The sequence below is a fragment of the Sebastes fasciatus genome, chromosome 9, assembly GCF_043250625.1.
Source record: "Sebastes fasciatus isolate fSebFas1 chromosome 9, fSebFas1.pri, whole genome shotgun sequence".
Taxonomy (NCBI): domain Eukaryota; kingdom Metazoa; phylum Chordata; class Actinopteri; order Perciformes; family Sebastidae; genus Sebastes; species Sebastes fasciatus.
Window position 1 is genome coordinate 5,019,820 of NC_133803.1, and position 21,207 is coordinate 5,041,026.

Genomic DNA, 21,207 nt, shown 5'->3' on the forward strand with positions numbered 1-21,207 from the left:
TTTCTCCTTTTATATACACACATTGTTGAAGGAACTTGAGATCAAAGATTTTCATCGCCAATAACTGCTTTGCTGGAATTGACAAATGACAAATAAAGAACCTTGAACCAAATTACTGTATGGGAAATGCTACCCATTAAGGAAGGGAAGTTGACATTTTGAATGCAGTGAAGCAGCCAAATTACAGCTGACTTATTGCTGCTACTATTCACATCACTACGTCAGATTCTGTCATGTCACTATGTAAAGGAAGAAGAACAGATGTCATGACGGTTTATGACATGTGAACAACCCACGTTGTTCCTTCTTCTGAAACCATGTCATTTGATTGACAGGGGAAACCTCTTTTGTGTGTGTGGTTGCATAGATGTCTGTTAGTGATGTTTCCTTCCTCTTTGTTGTCTGTGTGTGTGTGAGAGTGAGGGGACCTTTTTTTGTTTCCAGTAACAGTCGATAACAGACTTCACTATTAGGTGTGTAGCCTCAAATGATTCTTGGTATTTGGTTTGCAAGTAGAAGAGCTCAGGGTTTCTTGTAACCTACGGCGCTTTTGTTTTCCTGTCAGGTCACGTCCAACACCATCAACACCAATCACGTTCAAAATGTGCTCACCTGAACTGAATTTATTAAGCTGGATGTTATTTAACAATATTAATTATATAAAGGTGGATATTGTTAAAATCCATGACATTTAGCTAATGTTTTCAACTATTTATCATTACCTTCGCTATTCCAGCTTTTATCCATTATGGTGTGTTTATCTATAACTTTAGCTAATGATTTCAACCATTTGTCCACTCCTTGAAGCCAACTGTTTAGACTACTTTGCTCACTTGGTAAGTTTTCATGCACACTCTTGTTTTTAAGACTATGTTATGGCATTTCTGCCTTTATTCTGAAAGTCAGTGCGAGAGAGACTGGAAACATGGGGAGAAAGAGGAGTATGATATGCATCAACAGTCTCTCGGCCGGGAATTCAGCTGGGGCTCCCCGTTATTACACACTCCCGATTGCAACACCTCATGTTCCTCATGTGGATATACTTTTTAATCCAATTGTAATTTGTATTTTTTCAAATGAGTTGAGCTAATCTTTCCACGTACCCCCAGGCTACTGCAGAAGTATAAGCACTAGGGCTGCACAATTAATAGAAATTATATTGAAATCGCAATAAGGCCTATTGCGATTCCTATATTCCTCTATCTGTTAAAGGCGAAATGTGTGTCAAAATACCATTTTAAATGAAATATTATGGTTCTGCAGAGATGGCCTACACATCATATTCTACAAACTTAAGAGAACATCTTTGTTTGATACATTCACAATAAAATTAATAATTAACACAAAGTGGAACTATGAAGTGCGAGAATAGAAGTAGATAAGATGTGACCCCTCCTCCTTTCTGTCCCTCTCTCTATTGTCACTGAGGTTCATTATGCAACACACATTTCCAGTAAACTGTTGTTGTTTCCAGTATTACGTTTAGACAGCAGATACTATCACTCATTCCAGTAAGTGTGTCAACCTGAATCGGGGCAGTGTGGCAATTCTTCTAAACTTAAGAGAACAAGATAGCTTCATTTTGAAGAAAGTATTAATAGGCCTTTTCATAGAAGACATACTGACCTGAAAATCACAGGCGTAAATAATAAAATGAAAGTTGGCTAAATTCCATTTAGCTGCTTCAGTTTCAGGCCCCTGGTATTGTGCACGCTGGCTCACTGTCACACTGTCATGGATCACTGGGACATTTGAATAGAACAATTATTTTTATTTTTTTCTACTATAACATGTCAAAAAGTCTGCTGTGAAAAATAACTTTTAGAGTAGAACATTCATGCCTACTTTTACATTATTTGAAATAACAGTGATCATCATTAAGCAAAGATGTCAGTCAAATCCAAAGTATGGAGAAGCCCATTTTTCTCTCAGGTGTAATGTCAGTGGAATAGGACAGCTTTGTGTCTTTTGTGTCCAAAAAAGCAATTTGGGTAAAGTTGAAAGGTCCCATATCATGCTCATTTTCAGTTTCATACTTGTATTTTGTGTTTCTACTAGAACATGTTTACATGCTGTAATGTTAAAAAAAAAAAAACACAGTATTTTCCTCGTATCGTCTGCCTGAATATACCTGTATTCACCCTCTGTCTGAAACGCTCTGTTTTAGCACATTTCAACGGAACTGCGACGTAATTGCATCACTAGGTAACAGCTTGGGTCCATGTTTACTTCCTGTCAGCTGATGTCATTCACATACACTGCAAATAGAAATAAACTGGGACACATTCAGAATGTTTATGTTCAAAACTGTGAAATTGTGTATTTGTGACATCACAAATGGACAGAAATCCTGACAGCTTGTTTCAAAAGCACAGTTTCTGAAAACGGGCTGTGTGTTTATTCTCATGGATTGAGCGTTTCATTACTTTCACAGTATTTATATCGCTCTTAAACCTGCTTTATAATAAAAAAGACCTGACAATCTCACTTTTTACAATATGGGACCTTTAACTCATATTTTTTTCATTTGCACAAACCAGAAAACTCACAAGTAAGATGCATGAAAAGAAAAATGCAGTTCATGTTCTGGACATTCATTTATTTCAGATTTCAGAGGGCGGTACGCCAGAAAAAAGTTTAAGAACCACGGTGTTGAGCATTGTAGTAGTCACATTTTTCACTTGCCTGTTTATTTTCTTTTTAAATGTATGCCATTAAGTGGCATGTCTAAAATGATTTATTACAATCACACCTGTCTGTGCACTTTGTTTTCTAAAACGATTCTTTCGACCACCTGAGGATTCAAACACCTGATGCCGAGCAGCAACAAAGACTATTCCAGGTAAACTGGAGGTGGGGTCTTCTTTTGTTACTGTCCGGTCAGTGAATCTGAGTTGTATATAGACAAACAAAAATCTCAGCAGAGATAAGGCTGGAACAATAGTAAAATGATCCGTCACTGTTTTGTAATGAAAGCTGTCACGTGTGTTGCACAAAAATGTACTTCTGCGTCAAAGCGTGTAACGTTGTCGCAGTGTCCTCCCCTTTTAAAAGAGGAAGTTGATGGTATATAAGGCGGCCGCGTCGTCTGCAGCATCAGTTCAGTGTGTCTGTCGTCCTCCAACAGCATCAACGTCATGACTCGTCTGCTGCTCGGAGCCGTGCTGCTGGGGAACCTGGCCGTCTGCGTCACAGCTCAAGGTAACCTCGGATATATTTCTATGTTATATGAAATATGGATTGTTATCGTCTGACTGATTTGATTTAAAAATCACACCTCTCAGATCACCCTTCATATTTTGACTATGTTGAGTTTAAAACATCAACGCTCAGCTGAGAAGAAATTCACAGGTTTATGGGTGCTATCACAAAATCAAGGATTGTACCTTTAATGTATTGGTTACTAATATAAACAAACCAACCAATAACAGAACTCACAAATACAAGATTTCCTGCAACAGAATAGGACTCAATTAAGCTGTAAATTAAGTGAATCATAAATGTACAACTAACAAACAGTAAGTTCTCTGTCTCTGAATCTTTCTAAGTAAATCTTTCAGTAAAAATTAACAAAATGCCAGTAATTATCAATTGTCAACAATACAAGAACAAATTTGACCTACATTAGGGCCAGCTCAGGATAGAATGACATCTTTCGAGGAACTAAATTCCATGCCAGGTTTGAAAAAAACAAGCGCCCGAGTTTTCAGGAACAATGGAATGCATTGATGCTGCTGCAGTGTGAAAGTCTTTCTAAGGAGTCCTGGTTCGGACCAGAGAGATGACTAAATTCTTGAAAAACATTTGCAAAAAGATCTTTTTCTTTCTCTTTTATTGTCTTTGAAACATCACTGATCTGCAAAATAACAATAATAATAAAAAAACTGCATTTAATGTGGCCACATACGAATCCTTCAAGAGTCACTCAAAGGCTCAGGAAATCTCTTCTGTCCCACCAAATATTGAATTTTTAAGATAATTTCAGAGCACATGAATGGATGCATCTTTATTTTCACACTTTCTCCACTCATTTTTAATGTGTTTTACTCTGTTTGTTATTGTCATTTTTCTGTGTTTTACCGTAAATCTGTTTTTATTCTTTACTTAAGAGCTGCTGTATAATATGAACCATTATTATTTTGCTAACCAGCACCAAATAACCAATCACTCACATGTTTTTATTCATTTAATTAATGCTCTTATGTCCTCATAAACCGCTATGTAATCAATAACTTCCTCAGTTCCAGAGATGCTCGCTCCACCCACCCAGGTGAGGTTTGACTCTGTGGACTACAGAAACATTCTGCACTGGACTCGACCCGCCAACGACAGCTCACTGCAATACTACGTCCAGTGGAAGATGTGAGACACCACACACACACACACACACACACACACACACACACACACACACACACACACACACACACACACACACACACACACACACACACACACACACACACACACACACACACACACACACGTACAGCAGCTCTACATTTAACAGTGCAAACATTCACAGAGTTTCTTTCTTTCTTTTTCTGTAATTATGGGATGACTTTTTAAAAGATTTGAGAAGAATATATTCAACAAAAGAAGAAAGTGTCACAAAGCTTTCCTTACTTCCAAAATTACATTTCAACCAGTCATGAAGTCTGTTGTTGGGTGATTAGCTCGTCTACCAGTGGAGTGATATCATTTCAACTGAAAAACAATTCTGTCTTCCAGCGAATAATCTCACCTCAGTGATAAATCAAATCTTTTTTTAAAGAAAGGTCTTGAATGTTGCACCGAACACTGAACTACTTATTATATTTTTTATAATTAATTAATTAATTTACTCGTTCATTTATTTATTGTTTAGTTTCTTGTTTTCTTTTCCTTTTATTTTTTTTAAAAATAATTTTCTTTTTTATTTATTTTTCCTCCTTTCTTTTCCATTATGGACATTTGGGGGTGGTAGTGAGGGGTTTGTTCACCCCCGCTGTTCGTAGTGATTGTATTTTATTTCTTGTTGTAGAAAAAATGGAAAATCTTAATAAACAAATTGTTTTAAAATAAAGAAAGGTATTGCAGTGTAGGAAGTGGTGGAAAGTAACGTATGTAATGTAGGTCATGTACTGTACTTAAGCACAATTTTGAGGTAATTCAGAGGCAAATAGTTTTTACTCCACTACATTTATTTGATAACTCTAATTAGTTAGTTAGTTTTGCAAATTCAGATTAATAATACAAACAATCAACAAATAAATTATGATGTATTATTACAGGTTAAGATAAGACTTTATTGATCCTCGGGGTAAATTCACAAGCTACCCAGCAGTATATGATTAAATTAAAATTAGCTCAATTTTTACCAGCTGCAACATTAACGTGGTGAACACATTAATGCATCAATAATTATAATACAATATCATAAAATACATTATTCTGAAATGGGCTATTCTGCACAATGAGTACTTTTACTTTTGGTAATTTAACTATATTGTGAGGCTAATACTTTTGTACTTTTTACTCAAGTAAAAGATCATTTTGAATGCATCACATTTACTTGTAACAGAGTATCTCTACATTGTAGTATTGCTACTTTCACTTAAGTAAAAGATCAGAGTACTTCTTCCAGTACTGCCAGTAAGACATGTAACTACGATCCATGTTGTGAAATAAACTCTGTGTTTGTGTCTGTCCCACTCTCTGCTCCTCAGTTATGGCGAGCCTCAGTGGTTGGACGTGGAAGGCTGTCAGGGGATCCAGAGGCACCATTGTGACCTCAGCGACATGACCTCTGACCTCAGGGAGTGGTACTACGCAAGAGTGCACGCTTCCTCCCAGCCGTCCAGCAAATCAGCCTGGGTCCTCTCCCCGAGGTTCAGCCCACGCTGGGACTGTGAGTGTTTACTCTCCTCCTCCTCCTCCTCCTCCTCCTCCTCCTCCTCCTCCTCCTCCTCCTCCTCATCATCTGCATCCTCTTCTTCTTTGTCTACTTGCTTCCCCAAACTGATGCAACGACCGACAAAAGAATATCTTCTTCGATCTGTAACAGAAGCTGGTATGACTAGCTCTTTATTTAGAATTACCAGGAGTGGAAACGTACTAAAATATTTCACTCAAGGAGAGGCAACACACAAGATTTCAGGTTTTAAGATCTTTATACAGAGTAACTTAATAAATCCACTTTTTTAAGTTTAGATAGTTAATTTTAAAAACTCAAAAAGTATAATTTGCTAAATTATATGTACAATACAGTCACTTTATTATACTATCAATCGATCCTGGTCCCACTCATTGCAACAGTATTTTAAAATAAATATATTTAATTCAAGTAATTTTTAAAATATAGAAAACGTGATAAATCTGTGATGCTGTCTGGTAACTCAGCCCCCCCAACCTGCAAGGCAAAGTTCTTTCGAAACAAAGCCCAGAAACAACATAAAAATAATCACCTTTTCCTTCCTGACTTTTTTTGTACTCTGTCACTCTTTTATGACTTTGATTTTGTGCTTCATCACCGTGCAAAAAAAGAAACTAAACAAGATCCTTATAATGTATCTGCAGCCAAAATCAGCTCTCCTGTGTTGAGGCTGAACCTCACGGAGCAAGGGATTGTGGTCCGTGTGAAGCCCCCCAGGCTGCTCGTCCGGAAGATGCCAAACAGTCTGCACTACAACATCTACCTCATGCACACCAGTGGAGAGGAGGTACATACACACATACAAACACACACACACACACACACCTCATTTTCGTTCCCATAAAGTCTGAGGTCCCCAGTACATGACTGTGTAAACAGATCGATGTCCCCATAATGTGATAATTACAAGCGTGCACACACACACACACACACACACACACACACACACACACGTTTGCACTTGTATAGTTTACATTTGTGTACACTGAAAAATCGCACTGCTCACCAACACACCAGCCCAATACACACTTTAGCATTTTTAATACCTATATTAAATTTTTTTCATCATGAATTTTAATCATTCATATTTCTTAAATATATTTATTTATTTATTTTAGTATAATTCTAATTCTAATTCTTTATTGCACACTAGCCTTTACTTCACGTGTTCATTGTATGAATATAATTATAATATATTCATAATATATATAATATATAATATAATAATAATAATATATATAATATAATAATATTAATATAATTAATAAAATACATGTGACAGAATCTACTAATTGCATGGTGTTCAGTTGATTCACAGCGCTAGTGCAGCAGGCTATCTGAACATGCAGAAATGGAAAATTTGTCTGCAGGCAAACAGTTAATCAAGAAAAATGTTTTTAAATAATAGATGATTAGTGAATATTTACTTAGGCGTAAATTGAGCTTATCTTTCAACAACATTCTTATTTCCGCTATTTCTTGAATGCACTTATTGTAAGTCGCTTTGGATAAAAGCATCAGCTAAATTAATGTAATGTAATGCTTTAGGTGAGCCTGTAAAATACAGATTTTAGGGCTACAACTCACAATTACTTTCATTATCGATTAATCTGTCAGTGTTTTTTTTTTTTCAATCAATCAATTAGCCATTTAGTCTTTAAAATGTAGGAAAAATGCCGGTCTCAGTTTGCCAGATGTTAAAAATGTCACATGACTCTAAGATGACGTCTTCAAATGTCTTGTTTTGTCTGTCCAGAAGTCCAAATATATTCCGTTTATGAAACAGAAAAAAAGCAGCAAATCCTCACGTTTGAAACGCTGGAATCAGAAAATGACTGCTGGTTTTGCTTGACTTTAACTATTCAACAATTATCAAAATTGTTGAAGATAATGTTCTGTCGATCGACTAGTCGCTTGAACTTTCAGCACTGAAAGAATCACCATCTTGTTAAAGAACATTGATTTTTCCTGGAGCCTGGAACAAATACAATTTAACAATTCAATGTGTAGACTAGAAACAAATTACATTCAAACCACCACTACTACTGTTATGAAATAGAAGAGGAAGAAGAAGAGGGAGAGGAGGCGGAAGAGGAAAAGCAGAAGAAGAAGAACAACACAAACAAGAACAATAACAACAACAAAAAGAGAACAACACAAAGAAACACAACATACATTTTTCCTACGTATAATTTCTTTGCTGTCACTGCACAATATCTTATGTAAAGATTGTTTCACGTGTACTATGTATCATAGTCCAAAACAAAACCCTCTCTCACTGTCTGCTGACTTATTCTCTCCTCTTCAGGAGGTGATTGAGATGGACTGCTGCTCTAACAAGCTGACTCTGAAAGAGCTGAAGCACAAGACCAAATACTGCCTCCAAGTCCAGACCGTGATCCCCCTCAAGAGTAGCGCTCGCAGCTCGGTGAAATGTGTCACTACGCTCTGACCACACAGGTATGAACAAGCACATGCACTCATATGCTGCACCTGGCAGTGTTGGGATCTCCTCCAGAAACTCTCATTATTTCTACACATTTTCTGTTTGTTAACATGTTGAGTCAAAAGTAGGGCTGCCAAAGTCAAAGCTATAATAACGCCCTAACGCAAACTCGTTTTAACGCCAATAATTTCTTTAACGCAACTTGCGGTTTTTAGGTTGTAGCCGGCTCAGTTTTAAAGCGAGAGTGAATATACTGGTATCATATGAAGCTAGAAAACCTAATGCATCCATAGATTCCCGAAGGAAGCTAAATAACGCTCCAAACTTAGGCTAAATTTTGGTGAGGAAAATCTGGCATGGCGATTTTCAAAGGGGTCCCTTGACCTGAAAATGGGTTCTATGGGTACCCACGAGTCTCCCCTTTACAGACACGTCCATTTTATGATAATCACATGCAGTTTGGGGCAAGTCATAGTCAAGTCAGCACACTGACACACTGACAGCTGTTGTTGCCTGTTGGGTTTGAGTTTGCTATGTTATGATTTGAGCATATTTTTATGTTAAATGCAGTACCTGTGAGGGTTTCTGGACAATATTTGTCATTGTTTTGTGTTGTTAATTGATTTCCAATAATAAATATATACATATTTGCATAAAACAATCATATTTGCCCACTCCCATGTTGATAAGAGTATTAAATACTTGACAAATCTCCCTTTAAGGTACATTTTAAACAGATAAAAATGGATACTATGGAGAATCATAGGATTAATCACGATTAAATATTGTAATTGATTGACAGCCCTAGTCAAAAGACAACCACTGTGCAGATCACTGCAGCAGAGAGTCACATTATCCGTGAGAACATGGTACAAGTGTTTGCTTTGTGTGATTGTGTCTGAGCTGGACCGTATTGTTGGAGAGTGAAAGGTAACCTCTCTGCTGTAACAAAAGGTTACCGAATGAGAAGTCAAGTATCTGCTGTTGCACAACAATCACCTGGAGGAGAAATCTTAGCAGGAGAGTTTCTCCATAATGACTATAATCACCTCTGCTCACCCCACCCTTTGCGCGCTGATAATGTAATACTGAACAGTTTTTCTTTCGTGCGTTTCATTAATCTTTCTGTCTTTTCTCTCCCTCTCCTTATTTTTTCCTTCTCTTTGCTGTAGACAAACTCTACCAACTTGACACACTGATGATGACTGGACTCCTCATCCATCAGTTCAGCTTTAATTATTCATCGCTACCTCGACGGCTGCAGCCATAAATATCCGTGCCAATAAATGTGATGCACTTTATTCTTAAAAGCATTAAGGATCTGACATGTTGAACTGTGAAGGTAAACTTCCATTTCATTTGTACACTACTTGAATGATTTAAAGGGGACATATCATGAAAAATTAACTTTTTCTTCTTGTTATCTTGTGCACATGTCAGGAGTACCTTCCAACCCACAAAACTGCGAAATAAGACAACCCAGTCGTTTTTTTGTGGGCTGCGTAGATCAGAAAACATGTCATTCAACAGGTCATTCAGATTTGGCTCCCCTTCCTATGTCACATGCAGGCTCATTAGAATATACTGCCCACAGCTTGAGAACCACCTTTGCAAAGATGCACAGTGGCTGTATCCGAAACCTCATACTATACTACTATAGCAGGATGTACAGAATTGGCCAAAATGTAGCATGTAGTATGCAGTATGCAAACTAAAGCAAAATCTACAGTTTGGAAAAAATCTCCAGTATGCATCGGACCAGTCTACCTCGTCTACTGTATCCCACAATGCAAAGCGCTGGACTGGTACAGGTCCATGGTCACAACAACAGCAACCAAAAACAGCTAGTTTTTTTTTTTACATTTTTCGTAGCTATTTCGTCACCAAATTCACTTCTGAAAATATTTTGCGGCGAGAAATCAACTGTGTAGATTTTGAATATTGACATTTTTTACCAATATTAGACGGCGAATTGAACATTTGTTCCAACATTTTCGGAGTTTAGATACTCCACAAACTGCCGTTACAGCAAGCTAGCGCCTGACGGGGTCGCTACCTCGCCAGCCGGGTGGTCATGCTCACAGACCGCTATGAGCTGGCTGGAGCTCTCTCTAGAGACCGATCTGTAGACGAGACGCTTTCATTTCCTTGTTGACGGATAGTTTGTTTAAATATCACAACACAGATGTCCATTTTAAAATTAAAGGGAACCTGTGGATATCTGCCTTTTTGGAGTTAAAAAATGCAACAATCGCCCGCGGGTGTAGCTCGCTGGAGAGCCAGTCAAATTCACAGACCGGCTACAGAGCAGCAGGCAGTGGCTTTTTTAATATTACTCTAATATCTGTATGGTTATCAGTCCAGTATTTAGTTACTGTAACTGAAAAAGCAGTTTGAGTAAAGGTTGTGGATCAATGTTTTATATTTACCGTCTCCCCTCATTGATGATCCTGTTTGTCTGAGTTGTATTTTTTGATAATATAGTAATAGTGGTACGAGTTTGTTTTGTGTCCAGTGTTTTAAGAGCTGGTTTAAAGGCTAAAACCTGACCTAGCATACTGCAAAATACATCGCTTTAACTGTTTCATACTGTATTCTACTGAGGAACATAGTAAGCAGTCTGTACTGTATACTGTATACTGCATACTGCGTTCATCAGTAGTATGTAGTAGGCGGTTTCGAATACAAGCCAATCAGAGCAGACTGGGCTTTCTCGGGAGGGAGGGGGAAACAGGCGCTAAAAAGGAGTGTTTCAGACAACATTTCATCACAACATTTTTGAACATTAAAGCATGTAAACATGTTCTAGTAGAGCATAATAAAATGAGCATAATATGTCCCCTTTAACACATTGTTTCGCTAAAGAAGAGCTTTTTTTTAATACATTTTGTTTGTGCTAGTTGATTAGAAATACTAGTTTGACCAAATAATCTTAACTCAAGGTCCTCTTACCAGCTTTTGTCCCTCAGTGAATCACTTAGCAAACTTAATCTGCCGCTGCTGCTCCTGCTGCTGCTGATGTAAAATGTGGTTCAAAGCTTCGCAGAAAGCTAGTGAGTGGACCTTGGGTTAAGATTTTTTTGTTTATTTATTTTTGTTTTGGTATCTTTTTTCATTTTCATGAAGCAAAGCTTATTTGTCACTACAGACACACTACAAGCACAGTGAAGTATAGCGGTTCATGTGAACTTTTCAGTAACCAGAAATCATATGACATGACATCAGTGAATTACACAGACTGAAACACTAATATCTTGAGCTTTCTCTGAGGGTATTTAGCAATTGTATGTTGTTGTTTTTTTGTCTTAACATTTCTGTTTGTTTCCTGTGAATGGAGAAACATTTCATTGATTCACTGATGGGAAAGACGTGGTTTGCACAAGTTATAAGTTAACACTGTGACAACAATTTGTACTTGTTTTCCCTCCGGTACAGCAAGACTCAATGAATGTCATCTAACTTTTAGCAGAAACCTTTCTTGCGGAAAAACTGTGCCAAAATATCACATGCAAGACTTTGAGAATGTATCGTGTATTTGTTGTGTGTCAGGTTACAAATAAAAGCCTAAATAAAATACACTATTTACAATGGTTTATTCTGTCTCATAAGTTTAAGTTAACCTTTTTTAGTTGGTTGAAACTTTAAAGTTATTCTATATTTGACAGCCGTGGCTGGAGGCATTATGTTTTCACATTATCTGTCTGTCCCGTACGTCCATTTCTTGCGAACACGATATCTCAGAATCATTTGGAGGGAATTTCTATAAATTTGGCACTAACATCCATTTGGACTCAAGCATGAACTGAATTGATTTTGGTGGTCAAAGGACACTGTGACCTCATGTCCGTCCCAGGGCTGGACTGGCCATCTGGCATACCGGGCGTTTTCCCGGTGGGCTGATGTCCTTTTGGGCCGACGTATTTATTTATTTATTTTTTTGTTTTGGCCCATAAAACAGGTAAATCGGCCCATTTCTTTCCTTAATTGACACTGGGCTGGCCCAATCGCTCTGTGCCGGGCAGCCACAGTGAGGAGGAGAGGGAGAGAGATGAGGGAGGGAGAGTGGAGTTTGCGGTAAGCATTATGGGCTGCCTGGCTCGACAACATGTCATGAGAGATGAGCAGTGTTCGAAGTGGGCTGGTACGTAGCGGTACGCAGTATTTTACTCATTTTACTCGTTGGCGTACCGTGACTTTTTCATTCGTACCGGAGCTTCTCACAAGCTGCCAGATCTCCTCTGCCCTCTCCATATCAGGTTCTCTGGGAGATTCATAATGGTGATACATAACAGCGCAGAGCCAGCGGATTTGTGCTGCGTGGGTTCCCGTAGTGAAGGGAAGCGTTGCGCTATTAATCTCCGCACGAGCTGAAGCCTGGCTGTTCACATCAGAAGCGCATCTTTCTGCTGCTTCTGATCCTCTGCTGTTTACTATCCATCTCTCTCTCTGTGTTTCTGTGTCTGTCTGTCTGTCTGTCTGCTTACGTCTGTCTGCCAGGGCTGGGGCCAAAGTGGTGGCCGGGGCTGGCACTGCCCCCCCACATCAGAGTCTGAATGTGATGGGTCCAATAAGACTCAACAAACATTAGTGATGATCTAATGTATTACTGATATACTGTATGAGACCCATCTGAAGTTCACAACATTATTTAATAATGAATTCAGCATCATTGATATTGTGACTTAATGCACGGTAAGTTATAAATTAACAACCATGTATCACTCATAGTTTTATAACTGAATCCCTTACCTCCCAGACGTATCCCAGTATCTGGCAGATGGGCCAAAACAGTATATTTGCCAAGCCTCCAATTTTCCCGGGAGACTTTCGTTTTTCATTGCCCTCTCCCGGTTTCCTCCCTGGGTCACAATTCGTATTTCTCCCATTTTTTTTTTAACCTGTTCCTGGCACTGTACAGCATGTAAAATACCAGAAATGGGACAGCAGGGGCAAAAAATGAATTATAACTGATGAATATTAGTTTATGCTAGATATTCACACGCAAAGAGTGGTGAATTATTCAGTCTTCTTTCCTGAGATTTAAAGGTAAAATTAGACGTTTAACATAAAAATGCTGTTGCAGTGTACTTATTATTTTGTTATTTTCATTGTTTTAAAGTCACCAGAATTCAGGAAACAAAGTCTCTGAAGCTCAAATTTTTCTGGGGATGTGACCATATTAGACATATTTTAGCGTCTTTTACATTGACTACCAGTGTCTTTTATAATTGATCTTAAAATACTTCCAATCACTTTTAAGGCACTGTCTGGTTTGGCACCCCTTTATATCTCCAAGCTGCCCTCTCCTTATGACCAAACACGCTGCCTGAAGTCCTCAGGCAAAACACTGTTATCCGTTCCAAAGTCACAGCTAAAAACTAAAGGTGATTGCATTTCTTGTTAGAGCCCCTCGACTTGGGAATGCTCTGCTTGAGGAGATCAGGCCTGCTGAATCTTTGCCCCTTTTTAAATCACTCCTCAAAACACACTTGTATGCTTTTAACTTTTCTGATGCTTTTATATTTGTTTATTTTGGTTTTCACATATTTCATTGTTCATTGTTGTCACTAATTCTATAGTTTTTACATTGATATTTGTAATTGTCCCCATGTCCATTGCTTTGTTCTGTTTTATGTATGTACAGTACTTTGAAAATTGCAATACAAATAAAATGATTGCATTGTGTTTCTGTCACTGTTGATGTCCAAGCTTTATTCACAAGACTAAACTTGAATTTCTTATCTTAGTTTTTTTTCCACCAGTTTTCAAATGGCAATATACTTTGAATAATTTCTCAAATGATTTCTAAATTCACTGTCATTTTGTAGATTTAAATGGTTTTCAGTTCATTTCTCAGAGAGAAAATCCTCCACTGCCAGAGTTTAGTTGAGTGATATTATCGTGTTGAAGCTTTCAGGGACGCTCAAATGTCTGAATTCTGAGAATCAGCTGCTCAGCAACAAACGTTTTACAGCAAGAAATGTCTGAATTTACATTATAACTTTCACAGCCTCCACGTTTTTTCTCATTGTTTGTCAACACAACTCATGATCTCTCAAAACTTAGATGTCAGGGTGTCCTTGAACACACCAATACGGAGAGTTTTTCAAAGCAGTCTCTGCATAATCTGCAAAAATACACTTTGTGCTCCTTTAAAATTCTAACAGCTTCATATGGGGCATATGGGGCAGCTGTGGCTCATCAGATCCTGATGGGCAGGTTGGTACTTTGCACGGCAGCCTCTGCCATCAGTGTATGAATGTGTGTGTGAATAATACATGCAGGGTAAAGTGCTTTGAGTGGTCGAAAGTCTAGAAAGGCGCTATATACTGTAAATGCATGTCCATTTACCATAGTGAGATTGTTTTCTTTAATCTACAGTTTCCCGCTGTAACATTATGTTTTATTTTACTAATGAATCTTCAGCTGGCTGCGTTTCTGACCTTTGACCCCTGAACTTAAATATATTAGTGATGCAGGAAATGAAGATTCCCGTCAGCTGTAAGTATAAAACTTTCATTTATTGTGGATTTTTCAGGCTGTGATCTGTCGTGTCAATGAAAACATTTTATTTTCCTTCTTCTCGGACAGAAAAACAATCCTGCCTCGGTGATTGCTTCAGGGACCTTTTGACCTCAGGAAATTGGGTGTGTCAAAGGTGAATGAGTCAACAAGCCAGGTGTGTCACATCTGGAACTTTTTTCTTCACACAAACAGACACTTTTCACAACAGTTACAAGTTAATATTCAAAAGTTCAGACACAGAAAACTCATCCACATTGAAATGTAGGCATAAATAACATTTAGATATTTCCATAAATATTCCTCCCTAACATGTATTTCTTTTCCTCAGATGTCCTGTGTTGTTTTACGATCACAATGCTTTGGAGGTTTCACATCTTTAAACAAAAAGCAGCAGCAAAGAAAATATTTTTTTATATTTTCGTCCATTTTGGATGAATACAACTTTGAACATTCTCAGTGTAGCACCAGACAGAGTACAAAATAAGTTCAATTGTGGATTAAATAAAAAAAAAAATGTGTATGAAATATCCCCCTCCCCCAAAAAAAGAAGAAAACAAACATAGGTAGAAAGATCCAGAAAGGCACTTAAGTGTGATGATATCCAACGACAGATACAGTAAAGGCTCTTTGAAATGAAACGTGATTTTAAATCAAATCTTTTCTTAGTTACAGACAAACTTCAGGACGCTTCTATAAATATGAAACAGAGATTTTCTCCCATTCCACTGTCCCCTCCCAGTGATCCCAGCAGATAACGTCCTTAATGATCTGTATGATTTCTAACAGCAGTGCCATCTCAGCAGCTTGATCAGACCACCAGTTACAGTTCGTCCTTTAAATGGTCTTATCGGTTTAGTTTGCTAGGAAACCTTCTGGAAATGTCACATGTCACATGTTTTTTTTTTTTTTTTTTTCAAAGGTGACCTGAATGCAGCATCATCAGTGTTTATGAGATGTGTCTGAGTCCAGGAGGCAGATGTATAAAAGATCTGTAAACACAAATCATTAGACAGAATCTAATAATACGCAAACATTATTCATTTAGATTGAACAGAACTGTTGTGTCAATCACAGTTTAATTATTCCTTTTATATATTTAAAGGTACTATTGATAACATTGAAAACATTCAGCCACTACATGTTGCATTCTCCCTCCCCCGTTCTGTTGCATTCACTTCACAACAAGTGGTTGCCAGTTTGTTGTACAACCTGCATATTTTTTGGTCGAGTGGAGTGACTCAGACAGACAGTCGTGTCAAGTGATGAATCTTTAGTGGTAGAGTAATGAAGTCATTTTGCAACATGTAGCTATAGGCCTACACTAGCACACACACCCTCGCCCTCCTCCGCCGCTGTAGTTTCAGCTGGGAGATCAGCTGTTCTAGCGCGGAGCATCGTAAAATACACTTCATTCAAACCTAACAGAAAGAAAATAAAACTCACCAAAACTGTCCTGGTTAATCCCGCTGATTACGCAAAATAAACCCTTATTCCCCCCCCCCCGGTGCACATCTTCGTTATACATTGTTTTGGGGAACTATAACGTTAGGTAACTGGATGCAACCATCACTAATGTGAGCACAAAACAGTGAGGCGACACACGTCAGCTAAAACCACAATATCACTCTATATTTCAGCTGCTTGGCAGTAATGTTAGCTGACCAGACGAAGGTCTCTTCATGAATCAATGCTGATCCTAGTGTTGGCTTTTCCTGTGGGAACCAGGGAGGGAACAGGGGAGACACCGGAGTTTTGGTCGGAGACGATAACGTTTCTCGCTGCGGAGCCCCATCACTTCACAAGACACGGGAAACCTCTGTTGGTCTGGAGGAGCTGCAGCATTTATTTCTGCACAAACGTCTACTGTACATTCACTAGATATTCTCAGAGCTAAACTAACTCTTCTGTAGTGTGTAGTGTGCGCGCATGCACGTGAGAGTGGAGTGAAAGAGCGAGAACGAGCGCGGTGTGTGAGCGAAGCCAAGCAGGCAGGCAGAGGAGCAGAGGACAGCAGAGACTCTGGTCCTGGAGACCAAAGCTAGCGGTCAACAAGGTTTAACAGACGGGCTTCACTAGATAGAACTTTGCGGTTTTGGTGCTTCTGTGTAGTTTGTGTTGGAGTCTGAGTCTGAACAGCGTAGCCACACGCGAGCGCACACGGGACACCGACCAGCAATGATTTATACGTGTAAGAAGTTACAAACAGTCCCTTTAAGGTTGTAAGGACTATGGCTGTTAGGGTTCGTTGAAATATGCCAAATTGTAATTTTATGGGTTACTGTTGTTCGGATGATTGAGCTAAGACAGCTAATGTGCTAACGTCAGTTGTCACTTGTTGCCACGGTAAATATTCACTTATCCAGTGCAGCCTGATGGAGACACCCGTTGTCAGTGCAACCAGGCATGGCTGAGGCAGTTAATCGCCGAACACTTGGTACCAAAGTGAAGCCGGGCGCTCACCGTCAAACTCAGCCATTAATCAGTTTTTTCCACTCTAACTGGCAACTGATCACTGACGACACAGAGACACCACGTGATACTAACGTCGCTATACTACTTGGCTCACAAGCCTTGTTAGAAGTGGGAACCAACCATCTGATATCTTCCACAGATACAAACGAAACATTCATTTTGGACTCGTCAAATTTTAAAATGACTAATTCACAGTCATAATATATATATATATATATATATATTTATTTTTTTTATAGGAAAAGCCATACTTTTATTCAACACCTTAAAAGCTCTGGGGATGTATTGTGATTTTTGTAATTAATTGTCTTCATAAAAATGTTATCAATACAACGCTTAACATTTTATCAGACATTTATAGCACCAATTCCTGACTTAAGTATTTATCAATGGAGGAATGTAACTAAGTACATTTACTCAAGTACAAATTTTACGTGCTTTTTTTTCATGCTACTTTATACTTCTACTCCACTACATTTCTCACTATTTTCACTATTTTTATAAAGCAAACAATCAATCGATGAATGGAGAAAATAATCAGCAGATTAATCCATAATGAAAATAATCATTAGTTAATAGTTCAAAATGAGCTCCACCTCATCCAGCTACAAGAGTACAATCCTGCTTTTATATTACATGATACATGATTATTACATGATAATCGAATGATAGAATTTATAATAGTAGAACAGTCACAGGGGATATTTTTATATTTTTAATATTTGAAGTACATTTTCCTGATTATACTTACATACTTTAACTGAAGTAACATTTTAAATGTAGGATTTTTACTTAACAGAGTATTTTTACAGTGTTGGATTAGTACTTTTACTGAAGTAAAGGATCAGAGTACCACTGGTGTTTATGGAGGCTAATCAATTTTAAAGTGATAGGCTCATTTATGTAATCTGAATTTGGGGCTGTTTTCTTTTTTATTCAGGTGTCAGCACCTGCAAGTGTTTATTAGGTATGGAAACACTGCATGAGCAACCTCCTTGCCAAAAAATATCATATTTTCTAGAATTGATTTTTGTTGTCATTAACCACTGGATTTATTTAACTCTGTCTGCAGGAGCCTCATTGTATCTTTAGTTGAACTTTAAAATGTATTTTTGCACAGAATGAGGACTGTGGATTTGAAAGCACATTAGGATCTTTTCATTTCCAGCATGAAGAGGAACATTAACAGCAGCCAGTAACCCTTTCAACGTATACTACTGTTTGTAATCAGCTGTTAAATTTATGTTTTTATCTTTCCTTCAATAATAGCTACTTTAAAAGAGAGAAAAAAAACAGTATATTTCAGACACCAAATGTACCGACATTTGAGTCGTCCTCTCAGCCATCTGACTGTACCCAATGAAGCTTTGGTGGCAGCAGGTTACAAACTTTTCAACGGTAATAGACATATAGTTATTTGTATTATATTAAAATAGACTTGAAAAAATGTCCTTTTAAAGGACCAATGTGTAACATTTATGGGGATCTATTGGCAGAAATGGAATATAATATTAATAAGTGTGTTTTCTTTAATGTATAATCACCTGATAATAACAATCGTTGTGTTTTCGTTACCTTAGAATGAGCCGTTTATATCTACATAGGGAGCGAATCCTCTCTACGGAGTCCGCCATGTTCCTACAGTAGCCCAGAATGGACAAACCAAACTGTGTTAACTTTTCCTGCTTGGGCCTGTGTCGATAACATTACTCGCTCCCGTCAGTGCCGCTCTCTCTCTCTCTTGCTTCACCACTCACTTCCCACGTACACACACACACACACACACACACACACACACACACACACACACACTATGCACTGGCTCCGCTCCAAATGACCTACGCTACTTTCACAACAACTGGCTCTAGAGAGAGGCCATTCGCGTTTTCACGTCGGCCACCGTAGCTCTCCAACACGCTTGGCACACAGGAGAGGCTTCAGTTGGTTGCGATCTGAAACCTCATCACTAGATAAATATTTGTACATTTTCGTCCATTTTTCGTCCATTTTGACCATTCTCAGTGTAGCACCAGACAGAATACAAAATAAGTTCAACTGTGGATCAAATAAAAAAAATATGTATGAAATATCCCCCTCCCAAAGAAAAGAAGAAAACAAACAAAAGAGGCTTCAGTTGGTTGCCAGATCCTACACACTGGACCTTTAAGGGCGTGTTTACATTTATCCAAGGCTCACGTTGGGAGTGAAAATGAGGCTTGTGCACGTGCGACCACTTCCACAATGACTGAGACTCATAAAACTTCATACATCTGACAAATACTAATACATATTTCTGTCTTGTGTGTACACAGAGTTGTATGCATCTGGCCCCTGGACTAATGGGTTCTGGTTTTTCTATGTGTCTATGTGCTGGAGGTGGCTTGGAAAACCACACTAAACCTATGTGCCCTGGAGAAGTGGAGACGTGGAGAAGAAGCGGTAGACCTCCGACCGCCTCTCCCAAACTCCAGTTCGAAAAATTCCGGCTGAGATTTCCGTGGTCTTGGTCCTCTGTTCCTTTGTCATGCTCCAAGGGGTGGAGGCCAAGCCACCACCAGCCACCACTCTCCTCTTTGTTTCTGTGACTTCACATCAGTCACATGATCCTCGAGGTTTCACCGACTACAGTGACAACACTGTGCAAGGCCTACCGAGGATAGGAGGAGATGGATGACAGTAAGTTGAACCTCTCCTTCACTGTGACTAACTGTGCAGTTGTGAATCCAAACGAACCAAAAAACAAAATTCAGACCAACAAAAACCACACGAGGATTCCTCTGGTTCTCTATGTCTCTTCATTTGTTCATTTTCAGGGTCACGTGATCCATCACGAAGCGTCTCAGGTGTTCGGCTACAGTCGGAAGTTTTCTGCCTCGTCACCAGAACAGAACCTAAAACATCTTCTTCCATCTCCAGCTTCTAAACTCTGAAAACGAAGGTTCAAGGTCGCTGGTTCGATTCCCTTCTGGATCCACTTGTGGTGCTGTTAAGGCGCTTTGGATAAAAGCGTCACCAGACGGCAGAAGTCTCTGCGTTTTACAGGCATTTCCACACAAACACGCTGCAACACAAAAACAGACATTAGAACACGGTTTAACAGTTAATCTGTCTCATTCATAGGAGCTTTATTTACACGTCATGTAGAGACAAGCTGAGGAAAGCAACTGAAAGTGCTGAAGTGGGGCTTTCACATAGTGACGTCTGCAGACCTTAAAAATGTACATTATTTTAAAGAAATTTTAAAACATTCCTATTTTCAGTGATTTTTAGACATACATACATACAGTATACTTTGCATGAAAAAAGGCACAAAACAAGTTAGAATAAAATCATGTTACATGTATAGGGACATATTTTATTTCTTTGTAGCTTTATCTCTTCCATTTTTCCTGCTGTTTCTGTGTATAAACACTGAAATAATATTTTTACAAACTTTAGCTGTTCTAAAATAATATTTTGTGTGATTATTACTAAAGATTTTGTTGTAAGGTGGACACAGGAGAGCAAGGCGAAAGGTTATGAAGAGAAAACATTATGCTGACAGGGAAGCATGCTGAAAAAATGAGGCAGGATTTTATTTTCAGTCTGGAAAAAAACATCAAATAAGGGAAAACACAGGGGAGGGAAAAATCCACTGCCTTTTTTTTTTTAACCTTTCAGGTTTTTTCAGGTTCACTGAGAGCAATGCTCTCTTTTTCAGGAACACCCTGATCACATTCACACAGTTACACCTGGAAGCTGCGCAGTACAACAACGGTCTGATCTGCTGGCCACTGAGCAGCTCCACTGGAGCGGTTGGGGTTAAGGGCCTTGCTCAAGGGCACCTCAGTGGTGGTAATGAGGGAGGGGC

The 21,207-nt window shown here is 38.6% G+C and overlaps 2 protein-coding genes across 5 annotated transcripts in view; one reads left to right on the forward strand and one right to left on the reverse strand.

Moving 5' to 3' along the window:
* The window catches only part of LOC141773667 (echinoderm microtubule-associated protein-like 6), a 512,018-nt gene that overhangs the window by 373,290 nt on the left and 117,521 nt on the right, over window positions 1–21,207 (reverse strand). For all 4 annotated transcript variants that reach the window (XM_074645582.1, XM_074645580.1, XM_074645581.1 and 1 more), the window contains one exon: window positions 19,138–20,418. In XM_074645582.1, the coding sequence (XP_074501683.1) occupies window positions 20,394–20,418 (25 nt within the window). In that variant the 3' untranslated portion in view covers window positions 19,138–20,393. The remainder of the gene's footprint in view (window positions 1–19,137; window positions 20,419–21,207) is intronic.
* il22ra2 (interleukin 22 receptor, alpha 2) lies at window positions 3,106–11,941 on the forward strand. Its single transcript, XM_074645543.1, has 6 exons — window positions 3,106–3,201; window positions 4,242–4,362; window positions 5,709–5,890; window positions 6,559–6,701; window positions 8,223–8,374; window positions 9,533–11,941. Exons 1-5 carry the CDS (start codon window positions 3,138–3,140, stop codon window positions 8,364–8,366), a joined length of 654 nt encoding a protein of 217 aa, XP_074501644.1. The 5' UTR covers window positions 3,106–3,137; the 3' UTR covers window positions 8,367–8,374; window positions 9,533–11,941.

Excerpts from the sequence above, each read along its gene's own strand:
- il22ra2 (XM_074645543.1), top strand. The coding sequence starts at position 3,138 with ATGACTCGTCTGCTGCTCGGAGCCGTGCTGCTGGGGAACCTGGCCGTC. Across the intron at positions 3,202-4,241 it reads CGTCTGCGTCACAGCTCAAG|TTCCAGAGATGCTCGCTCCA; the intron begins GTAACCTCGGAT and ends TAACTTCCTCAG. Across the intron at positions 6,702-8,222 it reads TGCACACCAGTGGAGAGGAG|GAGGTGATTGAGATGGACTG; the intron begins GTACATACACAC and ends TCTCCTCTTCAG.